The sequence below is a fragment of the Pongo abelii genome, chromosome 6 (assembly GCF_028885655.2).
Source record: "Pongo abelii isolate AG06213 chromosome 6, NHGRI_mPonAbe1-v2.0_pri, whole genome shotgun sequence".
In the NCBI taxonomy this organism is placed as follows: Eukaryota; Metazoa; Chordata; class Mammalia; order Primates; family Hominidae; genus Pongo; species Pongo abelii.
Genome location: NC_071991.2, coordinates 49201292 through 49221445, shown reverse-complemented (window position 1 = coordinate 49221445; position 20154 = coordinate 49201292). Strand labels below are relative to the sequence as shown.

At 39.5% G+C, this 20154-nt stretch overlaps 1 protein-coding gene across 2 annotated transcripts in view; it reads right to left on the bottom strand.

Annotated features, from left to right (window-relative positions):
* HERPUD2 (HERPUD family member 2) overlaps positions 1–19301 on the bottom strand; it is a 64211-nt gene extending 44910 nt beyond the window's left edge. For both annotated transcript variants that reach the window (XM_002818058.3, XM_009242867.3), the window contains exon 1: positions 19044–19301. In XM_002818058.3, coding sequence (XP_002818104.1) covers positions 19044–19190 — 147 coding nt within the window. In that variant the 5' untranslated portion in view covers positions 19191–19301. The remainder of the gene's footprint in view (positions 1–19043) is intronic.
* Between the last annotated feature and the right edge of the window lie 853 nt (positions 19302–20154).

The following is a 20154-nucleotide window of genomic DNA, read 5'->3' as shown; positions in this document are numbered from 1 at the left end:
CCTGAGCCCTTTCTCTAAGACCTCGTCCTTTGGATCTCTCTTCCATTTGTATCCTTTGCAATAATATCCTTTGTAAGTGAGCAAATGTAAGTAACATGTTTCCTTGAGTTCCGTGAGCTGCACTAACAAATTAATTGAACCCCAGGAGGGGGTCACGGGAACCCCAATTTATAACCAGTTGGTCAAAAACACAGGCCACAACCTGTGCTTGGGACCACATATGAAGGGAGGCAGTCTTGTGGGATGGAGCCCCCAACCTGTGGAATCTATCTCCAGGTAGACAGTGTCAGAAGTACACTGAATTAAAGGACATTCAGCTGGTGTCCTCTGGAGAATTATCTGCAGAACTCCTTGTTATTGGAGAGAAATCCCCACACATTCTGGTGACCAGACATCACAGAAGCATTCTGTATTGAGTGTTGTGAAAGCATAATAGGAGAAACTCAGTTTGTTTTTTCCTATATCCTTATAGGCACTGAATGGCAAATTATATGACCATAAGTTGAATGCTAAATATATAATCAATGATTTAATTCCTGCCCAAAATGAATTATCCAATGCTTTATAAATCTCTATAATGTACTTATTACAATTGGAACCTAAAGAAGTTTCTTCAGTAAGTATTACAGTCATCATAAACTATCACTTTTTTTACCAGACCAAACATTTAATCAATAGACACTTTTATGTCATATCATCACTCTGCATAAAGGATATCAGTCTCTTTTTGTGAAATTTTTTCCTTTATAAAAATTCTCAAACATACATATAGTGGAGGGAATAAAGTGAACCCCCAGGTATCATCTTCAAGAACTCTCAAGTACCCAGCTTCAATAATTACCAAATTCTGCTATTCTTGTCTCATCCATCCCTCATTTCTTTTCTTCAAAGAGAATACTGTATTTTAATCTTTTTTTAAAAAAATATAGAGATGGGGTCTCACTCTGTTTTCCAGGCTGAAGTGCAGTGGCTATTCACAGGTGCGATCATGGTACACACTGCAGCCCCGAACTCCTGGGCTCAAGTAATCCTCCTGCCTCAGCCTCTGGAGTAGCTGGGACTCCAGATATATGCCACTGTACCCAGCTGAGTACTGTATTTTAAAGCAATATTACACATCATTTCTCTTCACCTGTACAAATTTAGTAAGTTTTATAACAACCATAATGTTACCACATTCAACAAATAATTCCTTAATATGTAATATCCAATGCAGCTCAACTCTTCCCACTTGCCCAAAAATGCTTTTTAAAGATTATTTGAAACAGAATCCAAATAAGGTTCACACACAAAATTTGGCTGTTATGCCTCTTTTAATCTTTTAACAGTTTCTATTTTTAAAAAATTTTTCCCAGGCTATTTATGTGTTGAAGAAATTGTTTGTCTCGTAGAACCTTCCAGTCTGATTAGGCAAACTGTATCCTCCTGGTATTGCTCAGCATTTTCCTGTAGTTCCTATACAATGTAGTTAGATCTAGAGGGCTGATCAGATTCCAATTCCTTTTTGTATGACAAGAGGACTTATGACAAGGGGAACCTCAAATTGCACATTTTTGACCAGTAGGAGTCCCTACAAGGTGGCTCCTGCATCATTTTAACATGACCTCTGTCATCTCTAATAGTAGCTTCCTTGCTCTCAGGCACAAAATGCCCCAGAAGTTCATCTTACACATTTCATGCCCCAGACCTGGAATCAGCCATTGCTCCAGGATCCATGATTCATTTTAATGGGAAATGGTATCTAAAGACCAAAATCTGGGAGCTAGGAGTACTGATTTTTACTTGTCATTACTTCTTCAGTAAGCAGAGCTAGAAAATATGTATTTTTATAAAGAGAAACTTAAATCCTGAGTTCACTGTGACATTTCCAATTAAATAGTATTCACTCATTTTATTTGTATCTTCTCACCCTGAAAATCTTTCTTGCTAATGACACTAATAAATACCTGCCATTAGCAAATGTACTAATTTGTTTTACCCTACTACATGTAATCTCAAAATAACAATAACAAGATTGTTACTAACAATATTGAACAAAGTTTAAGATTTCTTATTGATCTTCTCTGTCCTTAGGATATAGGTCACTAGTCAAAATACAGTGTTTCAAAGTTACTTGAAATAATAATTCTTGTAACTGTGTCATCATCCTGACATTTTTTAATTCTTGTGTTTTCATTTAGAGATTTCTCTATTTTTTATAATTATATCTAACAAAAAATGGCAATAAGATAAAAACTATAAACAAGTTGCATTCAAAGAGGCTTTAGTTCTGTCCTTGTCCCCTCTATGATTTTGGATTGCCCTTACAACGCTTAACAACATAACAAAGCTGAATACACACATACTCCTATTTTCCTCCTTTTCTTACATAAAAAGTAGTACAGTATACTTACTCTATTGCATCTTGTTTTCTCACTTAATAAACCAGGGAGATTACTGCTTAGCAGCATAAAAATATTTTCCCCATTCTTTTTAACAAATGCACAATGCTCCATTGTATGAAAGTACTATAGTTTGTTAATGGATATTTGAGCGTTTCTAGGCTTTCGTTATTACGTATAGTGTCCTCCCTTCATATTATTCTATTTATCTCTATATTTCCCCACAGCATCCTGAAATAAGGAGATCATTAATGACACTGATAAAGGTAATCTTGATGGTGTAGCAGGGTAAAAACCTAATTGGAATTGATTCAAGAGAAAAGGAGAGACATGTAGAGATAGCAAATATATACAACTTATAAACAGTTTTGCACTTAAAGGAAGAAATAGGACAATAGCTAGAAGGGAAATGGGATCAAGAGAGGGTCTTGCTTTTGGTTTGTTTTATTCTTTTGTGCTTTTGTTTCCTTCAAGAGAGAAATAATGTGTTTATATGCCAACAGAAGTAATTCAGTAGAAAGGAAAAAACTGATGATGCAAGAGAGAAAAACAATTTCAAGAGCAATGACCTTCAGTAGCTAATAACAGATGGGGGTCTTGTGTAGAGGAGTTGGATTTACAGAACAATATGACAGATGTAGCTAAAGAGATGCTAAGAAACTTATACAAGATCCCATCACCAGCACTCTGTGCCTCAGTTTCCTTATCTGTAAGTTAAGAGCGATAATAGATTGTATCTCACATGGCTTAATTTTCATAACAACGGAAATGAACATAAACTAGAATAGAACACAATGCCTACTGAGTATTCAATTAACATTAGGTGCTAATTTCTAGTACCTGCTCCTCCCACATCATGCAGTTTCATGAGGCTCTAAAGAGATTATGGAAAAGTACAGAAAAGCTGAATGACTAACAGCAGGCTGTGTATGTTCATTATGCATAAGAACATGATTTGGATGCTGCTAAAACAGGTTGGGTTAAAGTTGCAATGACTGTCACTTCACATGATTTAAAAAAAAAAACAAAGTCCAAATTCACATTAGAACTTTCAAGTCTCAGTTTTTGTTGTTGTTGTTTTTTTTGTTTTGAGACAGAGTCTCGCTCTGTCACCCAGGCTGGAGTGCAGTGGCACGATCTTGGCTCACTGCAACCTCTGCCTCCCAGGTTCAAACAATTCTCCTGCCTCAGCCTTCGGAGTAGCTGGGATTACAGGCATGCACCACCACACCCTGCTAATTTTTGTATTTTTAGTAGAGACGGGGTTTCACCATGTTGGCCAGGCTGGTCTCAAACTCCTGGCCTCAAGTGATCCACCCGCCTCAGCCTCCTAAAGCGCTGGGATTACAGGCGCTAGCCACCACGCCCAGCCTAAAGTCTCAGTTTAAAATGACATTTATAAATAACAAAAGGAAATCTTTTAACTAATTTTACCTTCTCTATGAGAAAAAATACTTTGATGTTAGTCAAAAGAAGTCCATATCCAAAACATAAGTTATCTAACTTACGTTTTTTTATTTTTGGTGAAAGAATGTAGTATTTACCAACTACTTCTAGATGTTAATATATTATCTGCTTTCTACATGGGTAATCTCCCTTTTCCTATTAAACTGTAATAGTAATGGAATTTGTCAGATATTTTATCACAAGCATCACTTCTAAGCAAGATAGGGAAAAAATATGCTGGAAAACTCAGTATTTGGGACTACTGATCAAAATACATATAAATGGAGTACACTGGCAATCCTATTTAAAATGTTTACTCCCATAATTTGTTAGTAGACAGGTTTAAAACAAATTTTTCATGGAAACAATAGGTCATTTTCAGTCAGAGACTTCAAAAGCCAAAGCTTGGAAAACTTTGCAATGCAATACAAGTTAAATAAATTTAGGAAGATCATTTAGTTAAAAATAGAGGTACTGAAATCTCATGATGGCTATAAAGTGATTATCCAGATTATTGATATTAATTTTTTATCCAGATAAAAACTCAGAAGATTTTGAGAATTCCTAGTCCCAGAACTATGGGTCCCACACATACAAATAATTATTAAATTTAAAAGCTAGCACATATTGTATTTAACCCAAAATACAGCTAACTAAAGTAGTATGACTAGTATCCTAGAAAGAGACTGGTAATCCCTTATCTCCAAGTCCTTCTTTTTTAAAACCACCTACACCTACTTAACAGAACGGTTAGGCAATAGCTAAGCAAGTCCGTCAGTAGTAGGAGGAAAAGATGCAACAGCACCCAGCAAAAGTTTCTGACTTTTGAAAGGAGAAAGACAGACACCGCAGCCTTTATCATTTGCTTCTCTAGAAGAGGAATCAAGGTTTAGAAAAACCATTAGTAGGCGTGTGTACATTTCATTCGTATCACTGGTTTTTGCCCTGCCAAAGTCTTTGCTAAATTTCCCATCCAATTCTAAACGTTAGGGTTCTTCAGACAAGTTGCAAATTTGTCTCTCTGTCCAAGGCCTCACCCTCTCAGACCCAGATTCATATACCCAACTGCTATGAGATTTGACATCTTCATATATTTTAATAGGCAACTCAAATTCTACAATGCATTTCAATTCCCAATTCCCTAAATCCTTCCTACTTCTTCCCTATCCTATAACAACCTGTGACCAGTTGTTTAAGCCAAAAACCTAGGCATCATCCTCAACTTTTCTTCTCTTGCCTTGCCTCCCATATCTAACCACTGTCAAATCCTATAGACTCTATCTCCAAAAGTCCCTCTCAGATCAGTCTACTTCTTTCTACCTACACTGCCATTACCCTAATCTAAACCATCATCTCCTGCCTGGGCATCTGCAATAATCTTTTAATTGGTTTTCTTGCTTCCATTCTACAGTCAGCAGCTCCAGTGATCTTTTAAAAACTTAAATCAGCCAGGCATGGTGGTTCACACCTGTAATCCCAGCACTTTGGGAGGCTGAGGCAGAAGGACTGCTTGAGCCCAGGAGTTCAAGACCAGCCTGGGCAACATAGCAAGACTCCATCTCCTCAAAATTTTTTTTAAATGTAGCCAGGTGTGGTAGGGCATGCTTGTAGCTCCAGCTGCTTAGGAGGCTGAGGTGAAAGGATCACTTGAGCCCAGGAGTTTGAGGCTGCAGTGAGCTATGATCACTCCCACTGCACTCCAGATTGGGTGACAGAGGAAGACCCTGTCTCAAAAAACCAAAAACAACGAAATAAACAAAACAAACTTAGATCAATCCTGTCACTCTCTGATGGATTCCCACTACAATGGATTTAATTCAAATTCCTTTCCATGGCCAGATCTGGCTTCTGTCTCTCTCCAAACTCCCCGATAGTATTCTTTCCTCTTTACTCACTAGCCAAACTGACGTTCACTTAGATCCCAAGCTCTTTCTCAATTCAGACACACTGCCTGCTGTATTCTCCCCCAGCTCTTGCATACTTGACTCTTAATCACCTTTTAGATTTTAGTTTTAAAATCATCCCCTCAGTGAGGTCTTCCTCGACTTACAAATCTATTGTAGAGTATTCCCTCTCACACATCCTGTTTATATCCTTTGTAACACAAACCACAACCTGTAATTATGTCAACATGTGTTTTTTTCCCTTAAATAAAAGTGCCAAGAACAAAGGGTCCATAGCCATCTTGCTTGTCACTGTGTTCCCATAGCCCACTACTGTGCCTCACAGAGTATATGCTAAGTGTAGATTCGCTAAATGAGGTGTTATGAGTCCAACAGTGCTCACACAGACTTGGAGAAACCACCTAATTTGAAGTTTGTTAAATTAGTTATTTTACATGTAATCGTGAAAAACAGAAATGAAATATTCAGTCTATGAATCACAACACTAATTTAAAACACTTGCTGGTGCTAAATTCATCTGATTCACTTCTACAAATGATACTGATATTAGCAAATTATGATAAAGAAGCAATCATATATTAGTATTTTAGTATTTTTTCTTTAAATTAGTAGTCAACTTTGCATAAATGGTTTTATCTTTCCACAGCAAGGTCACATCAATTTTCAGAAATGTAGAACATAAAAATGTAACAAAATTACATAGTACCCCCCAAAATACATAAAGCAAAAACAAGTATAGGCAAGGATGTAGAGAAACCAGACCCTTCCTACATTGCTGGTAGGAATGTAAACGGGTGCAGCCACTGTGGAAAAAAGTCTAGCAGTGTCTCAGAAAGTTAAACATACAGTTACCCTATGACACAATATATACCCAGTTCCATTGCTAGGTACATACCAAAAATGATGGAAAACATATGTGCACATAAAAACTTGTACAAGAATGTTCATAGCATCATTATTCATAATAGTCAAAAAAAAAAGTAGAAACAATCCAAATGTCTATCAGCTGACAAATGGATAAACAAAATATGGTGTATATAAATATATGCACACACGGAATATTATTCAGCCACAAAAAGGAATGAAATACTGACACATGCTATAACGTAGATGAGCCTTGTAAACATTATGCTAAGTTAAAGATAGGAGGCACAAAAATCCATATGATTCTTTTTATATGAAATGTCTAGACTTTGCAGATCCATAGAAACAGAAAGTAGAAAAAAAAAGAAACAGAAAGTAGATTAGCAGACTGGAAGAAAAAAGAATGGGGAGTGACTGCCAATAGGTATGGAGTTTCTGGGGTGATGAAAATACTCTAGAATTAGGCAGTGATTATGACAGCATAACTTTGTGAAGTACTAAAAACCATTGGGTCATATACTTTAAAAGGGCAAATTTTACAGTATATAAATTATACCTGCATTAAGAAAAACTGTTACTTTCAACTGAATATTCAAATGCCTTCAAATAATCTGAAGTTTTTGGTTTTTTGTCACCCAGGCTGGAATACAGTGGCATGGTATCAGCTCAGTGCGACCTCTGCCTACTGAGGCTCAAGTGATCCCCCCACCCCAGCCTCCTGAGTAGCTGGGACTACAGGCATGTGTTATCATGCCTGGCTAATTTTTGTGTGTGTATGTATGTGTATATATATATATACACACACATACATACGTGTGTGTATATATATATACTTAACCAGCATACAAGGGACATACCTCAATATAATAAAAGCCATCCATAACAAACCCACAGCCAACATAATACTGAATGGGGAAAAGGTGAAAGCATTCCGTCTGAGAAGTGGAACAAGACAAGGATGTCCACTCTCACCACTCCTTTCCAACATAGTACTCAAAATCCTAGCCAGACCAATCAGACAAGAGAAAGAAATAAAGGGCATCCAAATCGGCAAAGAGGAAGTCAAACTGTCGCTGTTTGACAATTACATGATCATTTACCTAGAAAATCCAAAGACTCCTCCAGAACGAAAGTTCCTAGAACTAATAAAAGAATTCAGCAAAATTTCCGGATACAAAATTAATGTACACAAATCAGCAGCACTTTTATATACCAACAGCAACCAAGCAGAGAATCAAAACAAGAACTCAACCCCTTTTACAATAGCTGCAAAAAAAAAAAAAAAAAATACTTAGGAATATACCTAACCAAGGAGGCAAAAGACCTCTACAAGGAAAACTACAAAACACTGCTGAAAGAAATCACGGACAACACAAACAGAAACACATACCATGCTCATGGATGAGTAGAATCAATATTGTAAAAATGACCCTACTGCCAAAAACAATCTACAAATCCAATGCAATTCCCATCAAAATACCACCATCATTCTTCACAGATTTAGAAAAAAAATTCTAAAATTCATATGGAACCAAATAAGAGCCCACACAGCCAAAGCAAGACTAAGCAAAAAGATAAAATCTGGAGGCATCACATTACCTGGTTTCAAACTATACTACAAGGCCATAGTCACCAAAACAACATGGTACTGATACAAAAACAGGCACATAGACCAATGGAAGGAATAGAGAACCCAAAAATAAACCCAAATACTTACAGCCAACTGATCTTTGACAAAGCAAACAAAAACAAGAATTGGGGAAAGGACACCCTTTTCCACAAATGGTGCTGGGATAATTGGCTAGTCACATGTAGAAGAATGAAACTGGATCCTCATCTTTCACCTTATACAAAAATCAACTAAAGATGGATTAAGGACTTAAATCTAAGACCTGAAGCTATAAAAATTATAGATGATTGGAAAAGCCCTTCTAGACACTGCCTTAGGCAAGGATTTCACGACCAAGAACCCAAAAGCAAATGCAATAAAAGCAAAGATAAATTGCTGGGACTTAATTAAACTAATGAACTTCTGCAGGGCAAAAGGAACAGTCAGCAGAGTAAACAGACAACCCACAGAGTGGGAAAAAATCTTCATAATCTAATCAACAGGACTAATATCCAGTATCTATACAACGAACTCAAACAAATCAACAAGAAAAAAAAATCAAAAAAATCCCATCAAAAAGTGGGCTAAGGACATGACAATTCTCAAAAGAAGATATACAAATGGCCAACAAACATATGAAAAGATGCTCAACATTACTAATGATCAGGGAAACACAAATCAAAACTACAATGCAATACCACCTTACTCCTACAGGAATGGCCATAATCAAAAAAATCCAAAAATAATAGATGTTGGCATGGCTGCGGTGAACAGGGAACACTTGTACACTGCTGGTGGGAATATAAACTAGTACAACCATTATGGAAAACAGCGTGGAGATTCCTTAAAGAACTAAAAGTAGAACTACCATTTGACCCAGCAAGCCCACTATTGGGTATCTACCCAGAGGAAAAGAAGTCATTATACAAAAAAGATACTTGCGACCAGACGCGGTGGCTCATGCCTGTAATCCCAGCACTTTGGGAGGCCGAGGCGGGTGGATCATGAGGTCAGGAGATCAAGACCACCCTGGCTAACACGGTGAAATCCCGTCTCTATTAAAAATACAAAAACAAAATTAGCCAGGCGTGGTGGCGGGCAGCTGTAGTCCCAGCTACTCGGGAGGCTGAGGCGGGAGAATGGCATGAACCCAGGAGGCGGAGCTTGTGGTGGGCCAAGATCGCACCACTGCACTCCAGCCTGGGTGACAGAGCGAGACTCCACCTCAAAAAAGAAAAAGAAAAAAAAAAAGATACTTGCACAAACATTTATAGCAGCACAATTTGCAACTGCAAAAATGTGGAACCAACCCAAATGCCCATCAATCAACAAATGGATAAAGAAACTGTGAGAGACAGGTATATATATATATATATATATATATATATATATATATATATATATATATATACACACACACACATATGTGTATATATACGTATATATATATATACTCAGCCCTAAAAAAGAATGAATGGCATTTGCAGCAACCTGGATGAGACTGGAGACTATTATTCTAAGTGAAGTACTCAGAAATGGAAAACCAAACATTGTATGTTCTCACTCATAAGTGGGAGTTAAAGCTATGAGGATACAAATGCATAAGAATGACATGATGGACTTTGGGACTCAGGGAGAAAGGGTGGGAAGGGGGTGAGGGATAAAAGACCACAAACAGGGTGCAGTGTATACTGCCCGGGTGATGGGTGCACCAGAATCTCACAAATCACCACTAAAGAACTTACTCATGTAACCAAACACCACCTGTTACCCAATAACCTATGGAAATAAAAAATAAAATGAAAGGAAAAGTATTCTATATTTTTACAGTAATTGAAAACAGAAAAACTGGCCAGGCACGGTTTCTCACACCTGTAATCCCAGCACTTTGGGAGGCCAAAACAGATGAATTGCTAGAGCCCAGAAGTTCCAGACCAGCCTGGGCAACATAGTGAGACCCTATCTCTACAAAATATACTAAAGTTAGCTGGGCATGGTGGTGCATGCCTGTAGTCCCAGCTACTTAGTAGGCTGGGGTAGGAGGATCACTTTAGCCCAAGAGGCAGAGAGGTGAGCCAAGGTTGTGCCACTGTCCTGCAACCTGGCAACAGAGGGAGAGACTGTCTCAAAAAAAAAAAAAAAAAAAAAAACAGAAAAGAAAACAAACATTAACTTATTAATTTTTTCATGTGTCTAAACTAGGTAAAAAGTAACACTTGGAATTTTTTTTTTTTGGAGATAGAGTCTTGCTCTGTCACCCAGGCTGGAGTACAGTGGCATGATCTCAGCTCACAGCAACCTCCACCTTCCAGGCTTAAGCAATTCTCGTGCCTCAGCCTCCTGAGTAGCTGGGATTACAGGCGCGTGCCACTATGCCCAGCTAATTTTTTTGTATTTTTAGTAGAGACAGGGTTTCTCCATGTTGACCAGGCTGGTCTCGAACTCCTGACCTCAGGTGATCTGCCCACCTCAGCCTCCCAAAGTGCTGAGATTACAGGCATGAGCCACTGTGCCCAGCCGGAAATTTTTTATGCCATTAAAAAACTGCCTCTTCAGTTTAAATATCAATGAATTTAATTTAAATAGCAGGGTTGGGTGCGGTAGTTCACGCCTGTAATCCCAGCACTTTGGGAGGCCCAGGTGGGCGGGTCACTTGAGGTCAGGAGTTCGAGACCAGTCTGGCCAACATGGTGGAAACCTCATCTCTACTAAAAATACGTGGCGGCAGCAGGTGTGGTGGCAGGTGTGGAAGGCTGAGGCTGGAGAATCGCTTGAACCTGGGAGGCGGAGGTTGCAGTGAGCCAGGATTGCGCCACTACACTCCAGACTGGACAACAAAGCGAGACTTTTTCTCAAAATAAATAAATAAATAAATAATTTAAATATCAGGAAAATCATGTGTTAGACCTAATAACAAATGACAATAATCAACTGAATTTTCAACTAGTTATTTTGGTATTGTAAGCTACAGCATTAGGAAAAGCAGACTTTGAGATCTCAATTCAATTTGACTTCTAAAAAGTAATATAACGTTATTTATCCAACCCTGCTAATACCATTATCTTTTTCTTTTTCTTTTTTTTTTTTTTTTGAGACAGAGTCTCGCTCTGTTGCCCAGGCTGGAGTGCAGTGGCGCGATCTCGGCTCACTACAAACTCTGCCTCCCGGGTTCAAGCCATTCTCCTGCCTCAGCCTCCCGAGTAGCTGGGACTACAGGTGCCTGCCACCACGCCCAGCTAATTTTTTATATTTTTAGTAGAGACGGGGTTTCACCATGTTAGCCAGGATGGTCTCAATCTCCTGATCTCATGATCTGCCCGCCTTGGCCTCCCAAAGTGCTGGGATTACAGGCGTGAGCCACCGCGCCCGGCCTAACATTATCTTTTAGCTTGACTAAAAACCCATTTCCAGGCCAGGGGTGGTGGCTCACGCCTGTAATTCCAGCACTTTGGGAGGCCAAGGTGGGGGGTGGGGGGGGGGGGGCGAGTCACGAGGTCAGGAGTTTGAGACCAGCCTGGCTAACATGGTGAAACCCCATCTCTACTGAAAATACAAAAAAATTAGGTGGGCAGGCGCCTGTAATCCCAACTACTCAGGATGCTGAGGCAGGACAATCACTTGAACCCAGGAGGCAGAGGTTGCAGTGAGCTGAGATCGCGCCACTGCACTCCAGCCCAGACGACAGTGCGAGACTCTGTCTCAAAAAAACAAACCAAAACAAACCCATTTCTATATTAGTTAGGGTAATGATAGTTGCTATAACAAATCCCAAGATCTCAGTAGCTTAACACAATAAAAGTTCATTTGTTTCTCAATTTAAAAAACATTGCACGGTACCCTTCTAATATAAGAATTCAGAAGGCTCAAGGTTGACAAATTTAAAAGTACTAGTTAAATTGTCAATTTAAAGATTCTAATGATAAGATACTGGCTCCACAGAGTAACATATAAATATAATTGGCCTCTCCATTAACACCACCACTATTCTTCCTGGTACTCACCCCTACATCCAATAGTCAACAAATTCTATCAGGTTCACTACTTTCACCACCAATACTTCACCCTAGATGAAGCCTGGTCACATATGGCAGTGCAGAATCAGCCAAATAATAAGACAAAGAACAAGCTGGAAACATCCTGATGTACTCTGAGTGGCCCAGAAACAGAAATATCCCACTCCAAATAAACAGCTGCTTAACTAGCTGGCCGAAAAAACCTCTGCTACCCACTTAACAGACATTGCTAAAAACCAAGGTGAGGAAAGCTCTCTTGCTGGTATAACAGGTGAAAATAAGTCCTAACCTGGACTTTTTTGTTGTTTCTAAAAGGTTTATGTATATGCCATCATCGAAAGTGTCTGACCCTTTAATGTTTAACCAAATATCAGAAACAGATCAAATATCATACATCCCTAACACATTTAAAATATCTCCTGGAGTCTGATAAATGAGTTTAAAGCCAACAATACTTTTATATTTCAAGAAAGTCACCTAGTTAGTATCAAATGATTAAATTTTTTATGTCAAGGATTAAATGGGTCTTTCAATTATGTATGGTTTAAAAATCATGTTCCTAGTATATCCAACTTCAGCATAATCAAATTTCATATGCTAATTTAAAAATATTAATTAAAAATTTTAAAAATATCTATCATCTTAATAGTTCAGTAAAAGCAATCTTCAACTTACAGGTTAGTTCAATGAACTATAATCTAGTCCTTTAAAAGTAGTAACTATTAAGTACTTACATATAGTTCAGTCACAATATCAAATAGCTTTAAAGAGCTGGGTCCCAGGAAGTGCACAAAATATCATTTCTGTGGGAAATGAATTACGTATATTTGTACTAGAACACATCTCCTTCCCATTTCCCACTAAAAGCATCCAATCTAAAACCCCTGAAAATTCAGAAACACTATAAATAGAGGCACAGTCACTCAAACTGCCTCTACCCCTTATCTCCTTGCAGTAACAGTAAGCAAAATTATACACACAGAATATTAGAGAGTAATGTTCTCTGGAACTCCAAAGACACATTCCCAGCTTAACTGCTTCCACTCATGGGTAGAGATACATGATATTCACACAGCAAGTGATGTACACCTCTGATGTACAATAAAGCATGTCAAAGTATATGACTATGGTTCACACGAACTGGTAGACTGTGAAGACAGGACAAAGATACATGCACTGCCGTCTTAAGATATTATGCATCCAATCTTTCCTATAATTTATCAGAATAAAGAGATATAACCACACATTAAGCTAAGTGTTAGCACCATAGTAAGGCTGTTATCCATTTATCTGCAGCCTTTAGACAACAAATCAGCCAAACATATAAATCTCTTTCTATAGCTCAACTGGTTCTTTTTAGTTTACAAGTATATAACCTAGATGGCCGAGTCCCTAATGCCTTTCTTCATCTTATTATACATAACCATCACATATGATGTGTACAGTAAGTCCAACCTGGGTTCAAATTCTAATTCTACTCCTTAGAGTCTGACCTAAGCAAAAAAAAATCACCAAGCCTCAGTTTCTTCATCTATAAAGTAGAGCTAATTATAAACCTTACATCATAAGAAGTCTAGGAGGAATATATGTGATAAAGCATATCAAATACTTATTATAATGCCTGGTACACATGGCAAACACTTAGTAAATGGTAAAGTCAGAGCAGTTAAATAAAAGCATTCTAGACAATCAAAGCAGAATTTATTATGTTAAAAAAAGAAACTTAAGCTAAAAGTTCTACAAAAATCCTATCTGGAAAGTATTGATAAATGATTAAACATTACCTTCATAATAATGTTATTATATTTTCCAAAAAGACATAAGGCTACAAATACATTAAGCAATAAAATTTTAGTGAGCAGTCATTCAGAACTTTTAGTCTGTTTTTCATCAGCTTTCACATTCAGTTTGATAGTACCCCTTGTTCAAAAGAGGTTTTAAAATCTTGAACTATATTCCCAGGCAACATGAAACCCTCTTAAATGTATTAAAATCTTATAAGACAATAGTTTTATAAAACAAAAATTATTTTGTTTATGGATTAGAGCCCCTTTAAATCAACAATCCCAAAATGGTTAAACAAGTAGACTTTTTAAAATAACCTAAGTAAGGTAATAGGAAATTACAAATCTAAGAGAGATAAAATTTCAAATGATATAAGCTATTTCTACCTATAATGAAAGTAAGACTTCTGATTGCAGGCAATTTGGTTATGGAGTGTTATAATCTCACAGTAGAACTTATATATACAATTGATTCTATTCTTGCTTCTTTAATTCTAATAGAATCTGAGAGTAAAGGAACAGTTTGAAAAAAGAGCACAAACCTGCCTAGCTGATCAGGAGAAGTAGATAAGAAAATGACTGCTTTGGTTTAACAGTATGAACAGCAAAGACAGAGGAAACCTGCTCAGAACTGAGGGACACAATCAGAGGTATTTTGACCCCAAGAATGAAAAATGGAGAGCCAAGCCACGCAAGCCCCAAAAAGGTTTGCCTTCAAAATTGAATTCAGAGTGAGTCAGGTCCATCTTAGTGACTGCCTGTTCATGAGAACAGATACAGTAAGAGAATGAGAAAGGTACCTAAGTGGACTTAGAGATTCATATTTTAAAAATTTTTCTCTATGATGATCCATCTATTATCAACCATTTTGATATTTACATCTCTAATAACTAAGTCTAAACTCAGATTAAAGTCTGAAACTCAAGTAAAAGTGGTCTTCTTGCCAAGTATCTTCACCACCAAACAGCAATTACCTAAATTTTATAATTATTTCACAGTGCAGGCCAATTTCAGGATCTGAAAAACTAGTCATGAAGTAATGTCAAATGTCATATTACAACTCACAATTATCTATATATTCTATAATATAAACTAGTGCACTTCCCATTTCCTAAACCAAGTCTTAAACCAATTATCAATATCATTCAAAGTTAACTACAAAACAGTTCAACTCCACATCCGAGGTTTTTGACTTTGTGAACATTTTCACAAATATAGCAACTGCCTAAATTCCTAACTAGAAAACACCTTTCCCTTCATAGATCATAAGGATCTATAATCTTTTTACCTAATACTGTATTACTAAGTAATATACTAATATAAAACAAAGTCATCAGTGCAAACATTAACTCCAAAAGAATAGTTAAGGCCGGGAGTGGTGGCTCATGCCTGTAATCCCAGTACTTTGGGTGGCCGAGGTGGGTGGATCGGATCACCTGAGGTCAAGACTTTGATACCAGCCTGACCAACATGGTGAAACCCCATCTCTACTAAAAATACAAAATTAGCCGGGCATGGTTTCACATGCCTGTAATCCCAGCGACTTGGGAGGCTGAGGCAGGAGAATTGCTTGAACGCGGGAGGCAGAGGTTGCAGTGAGCCAACATAGCGCCATTGCACTCCAGCCTGGGAAACAAAAGCGAAACTCCGTCTCAAAAAAAAAAAAGAATAGTATAAAAAAGGAAGCTATCAGAGTCTGATTCTTGTCTGCTTAAAACTGTAATCAACTCTTTAAGAAAACTTAAATGTCCCCGTGAATCTTTTCTTGAAACAGCTACACATTCCCCTAACCTCTACTCCAGAGAAGACCATTCCCTTCCTGTGCTCCTATGCACCACACAGAACATCCCTCCAGTATAACACTAGTCACATACTGTTATGGTTATTTACTTACATGTCACTGGATCTGAGCTTCATAAAAGCAAAGGACTCTTACCATCATCTTCACACTTGGCATAAATATTCAAATGCTAGGCCAATAAAATCCTAGTTAAATAAATAAATGAAGACCCAAAAAAATGTGCTTTGAGGGGGAGGGGTACATTTGTTCTAAGTTTGCTAGGGGAGGGAGAAGTGAATTTAATATACCCATATGGAGACTGTGATTAGTCAAATCAATATCTGACCATGAAGCTAGGATCCTAAGATTTTACAGCTTCATAGAGTTCAGCCAGAATTCCATTAACAGCATATAGACATATGACCTATCCTTGTAGGATCCTAAAAGGACAATCTCAAATTTCCATTCTTTCCCCTCTAGCAGCACCAATTTATTTTCCTAGAAGCCACTGCCCACAGAGACAAAGGCCCTCCACCTACCCCTGACCCATCAGATCCAATTAGAGCAATGTTGATGAGAGCCATCAACTTTTTACTTACTGGGGCACTCCTGTTGCTACAAAGCACTGGAGCCCTATTCTGCTAAGTCCACACAGTGATAATGAAAGTAGGCATATATGTGCAAGGAAGATGCACAAGAAATTATCTCTGTTAAACATAATAGCACTTGAAAACTAAAACACAGAATCAATGTTTAGTCACTGCAGGCGGTCAGAAAAACCTAAACTTCCTTTATAATATTACTTAATAGCAAACTGTGCTGAATTCTAAATAATGACCTTACAAAGTAAACTTTTAGGACTCCAACTCCTATGCTGAGGACTACCTATGGCTTTGCGATACCATTAAACTACTGCTCAACAACTGTGATGCTTCAAATCAATTCTCATGTGATAAGAATGTAAACTTACTAAATCTAGTAACTATACAAAGTTTTCAGTGAAATTCTATGACGATAAACACACATACCCCCGCCGCTCCAGAGCTCCACCCACTCAACCTAGAAATGAAAGTTAGACATTACAATTCACTTAAAGAAAACTTGTCAAAGGAGAAAAAAAGGTTTGCCATGTTAATCATTAATAGGCTGCATAGTATTTGGTTTAGCCTCCAAAAGTGCCTCCAGTGTGGCTACAAGAGGCAGGCAGTTTGGGAAGGAGAAGTTCTGTAACAGACCTCATCCTCAGAGAGCTAACTAATGCACAGCGGCACTGACATCCTCCACTAGTGATCAGTGCTGCACAGGCAGACCTCCTGCCAAAAGCAGGCCTCTTCATGGGTAGATAAGGCAGACAGCTTCCCACTCCCGTCTCAGGTACTTTTTTTAAAAAAGCTTTAGAAAAAAGTCTATAAACTGCAGACTAAGTCCTTTTTGGTTTAATAGTACAATGTAAAGATCTCGCCTAAGTACATACCAGAGTATATATTTGTTATGAACAGTACTATGGAAGTCTATGACTTTCAATTGACTATCCTAAAAACCTATTTTCCACTTCAAAAATGTGTGAAAGTAATCATATGCAACAGGAAATCTTTTGTAATCAAGGTATTTTCAAACAAATTGTTACTCCCTGTGTAAATCTTAACTTTCAAACAAAAGGTGAATAAACAGGGGCTCTAACTAGTTTAAGTACTTAAATTCCTCAGGGTTTTTTTTCCCTCCTACTAAAAATATTTGTATCACAAAATACTGATAAACACAGCTAATGCCGATTAAGAGTTGTTTTTCTAAACCTCCTGTTTTTGCAATAACCGCCCTATTTCTGTGGTTCTTCTGCAAGTCTAAAAGCCTAACTAAATACTACAACACTGAAACGGTCATAATTCATTAATATCGTAATATAGATCAAGGGTCTTCCTTAACTTAGGTGCATAAAACAAGTGTTAAGCGTAGAAAGCATAGTTGCCTTCCAACGGATCCATGCTTAAATGTGCCTGATGCCAAAAGTATTTCCCACCCCAAAATCCAATCCTCTTCATTAAACAAAAGTTTTCGTAATTAAACACTACTTATTCAAGAATAAAAAATGTATACAATGGAGAATGTGAAAGCCTCACTTTCATATACAGTACTCTACATGACAGTATACTTCTTCTCTAAACTATTCCAAGACTCCTTGATTACCAACTACGTCCTTTCAAATCTGACTTTGGGAACAGATGGAGCTGTACTGTCTATATTTTATTTATTATCTCTGCAATATCCAGATATGATTCAGAATGGAACACAGAATGGAAAAGCCATATGAGAAGGATGCACCAAATGGTGGCGGGGTGGAGGGCAGTTCTCTTTTAAATTAATGTACACGTATCCTCCAAGGAGAAAAATGTTGCAAGGGGTTGTGGTGAAAACGAATCTACAACTTATAATTCTTTGGTCCTTGAAACATATATAGTAATCTTGAAAGTATAATTTTTATAGGGGCCACATACTTATCTCTAAGAAAAAAAATCTTCAATTTCTGTTTAAATTTCTGAGCCAAGTGTTGAAAGTAAAATGGAATTTTAGTCTAATAAGCAATAAAAGCTCTGATACGGGTTGTAGTGCTTTATCTTTTTTTTTTTTTAAGAAAGGATATATCTCTCACTCGCATATCAGGTTGATGACTTTAAGTCCAAAGAAAGTAGTCCCTTTTCCATGCCTGCCAAATCTTTTTTTTTTTTTTTTTTTTTTTTGAGACAGAGTCTCACTGTGTCACTCAGGCTGGAGTGCAGTGGTGCGATCTCGGCTCACTGCAACCTCCGCCTCCCGGGTTCAAGCGATTCTCCTGCCTCAGCCTCCTGAGTAGCTGGGATTACAGGCGTACGCCACCACGCCCAGCTAATTTTTGTATTTTTAGTAGAGATAGGGTTTCGCCATGTTGGTAAGGCTGGTCTCGAACTCCTGACCTCGTGATCCGCCCGCCTCGGCCTCCCAAAGTTCTGGGATTACAGGCGTGAGCCACCGCGCCCGGTCTTGCCTGCCAATTCTTAAGTCCCTTGATATTTCTGCTTCCTCTTACTAATTAACTGAACCTCATCAGGAAAATATTAATGATGGTTCGAACACTCAGGAGACACAACCTCAGAACTCAAAATACCTCGCGGTCTACCAAAAGAGACCTATTTGATTCAAGACTGGAGGGGAGGAGCAGGAAAAAGGAGGGTACACGGCACGAAAAGCTGCTGGTCAGAGCAGCTGCCCCCAGCTTTTACACACTTACTGGTTTGCTAGGGTAAACGTTAGATAGATGCGTTTTTAGTTTCCCCACGGTCCAGTTCAAGAAGCAGCTAATAGTCTGGTCACTGTATTTCTGATTCGGTGCTTTAATGATGAGGGTCACAGGAATCTCCATCCCACTTTGGTCCATGGTGCCCCCAAAGTCAGACAGAGTCAGGAGGAGCAGCAATTAAGCCCAAAAGAGCCGAGGTGGTCACCGCCGGCGCAACTGGGATGCGGACAGAAGTGAGTTCTTAGTATTCCGTGTCCAAGTCAGTTACAAGTGCACTGGGCGATACGAAGGCCATTGCCGGTACCAAGGGTGGACTGAGGTGGTGGCGACGGCGACGGTGGGGTCTGGGTGCCTGGCCGTGGAGGCAGCTCTCCCCGCCAGGTCCGGGCTCCGCCGGGCTCCGGACTGTGGAGGCAGTCGTGAGGAGAGAGGAAGCTATAAGAAGGAAGGACGGGAGGGATGAGGGCACAACGGCCGGCCCGGGGTCACTGCCCCGCCCCACCGCGACCCCCAAGCTGAAACGCAACAAGGCCCCTACGCCACGGCCTCGCGGTGCAGATCGGGGAAGCGGCTGGGCCGCTCAGGGCGGTCAGCAGGCACTGAGGTACCTGAGAGAAGGCCGCGGGGCTCGCCACCGCCGCCCTCCGCGCCCAGGCAGGGCCGCCAGCCACACCGTCCGGCGGGGCGTTCTCCGTGGCAGCCGCTCCCTTCCTGCTGCGCAGCGGCGGGCACGGCCCAGCTCCGGGTCTCGCGAGGAGGCGCGGGTGGCAGGGAGAGAAGCTGACCGAAGGGCGCAGCCCGGCTCTCCGCCTGACCCCTCAGTCTGGACAGCGCAGGGTGGCGCAAGGCAGGGCTGGGCCGGGGGCGGCCCCGGCGACTGCAGGTGGCAGGAGGGCGGGGACGAGAGCCGTTGCGCCAGCGGCCGGCGCGCCGGTTTTGTTATTGTGAAGATTGTCTGGGGCCCCTTTAAGCCGGAACAGGCAGGGCGGAAGTGCGTCACCGGCGGCACGCCCCTACGCAAACCCCTCCCCCGTCCCCGCCAGCCCTGCCAACCCTGCCGCCGCCGCCGCTTGCCCGCCGTACTGGGGCTGCCCGGGACTCT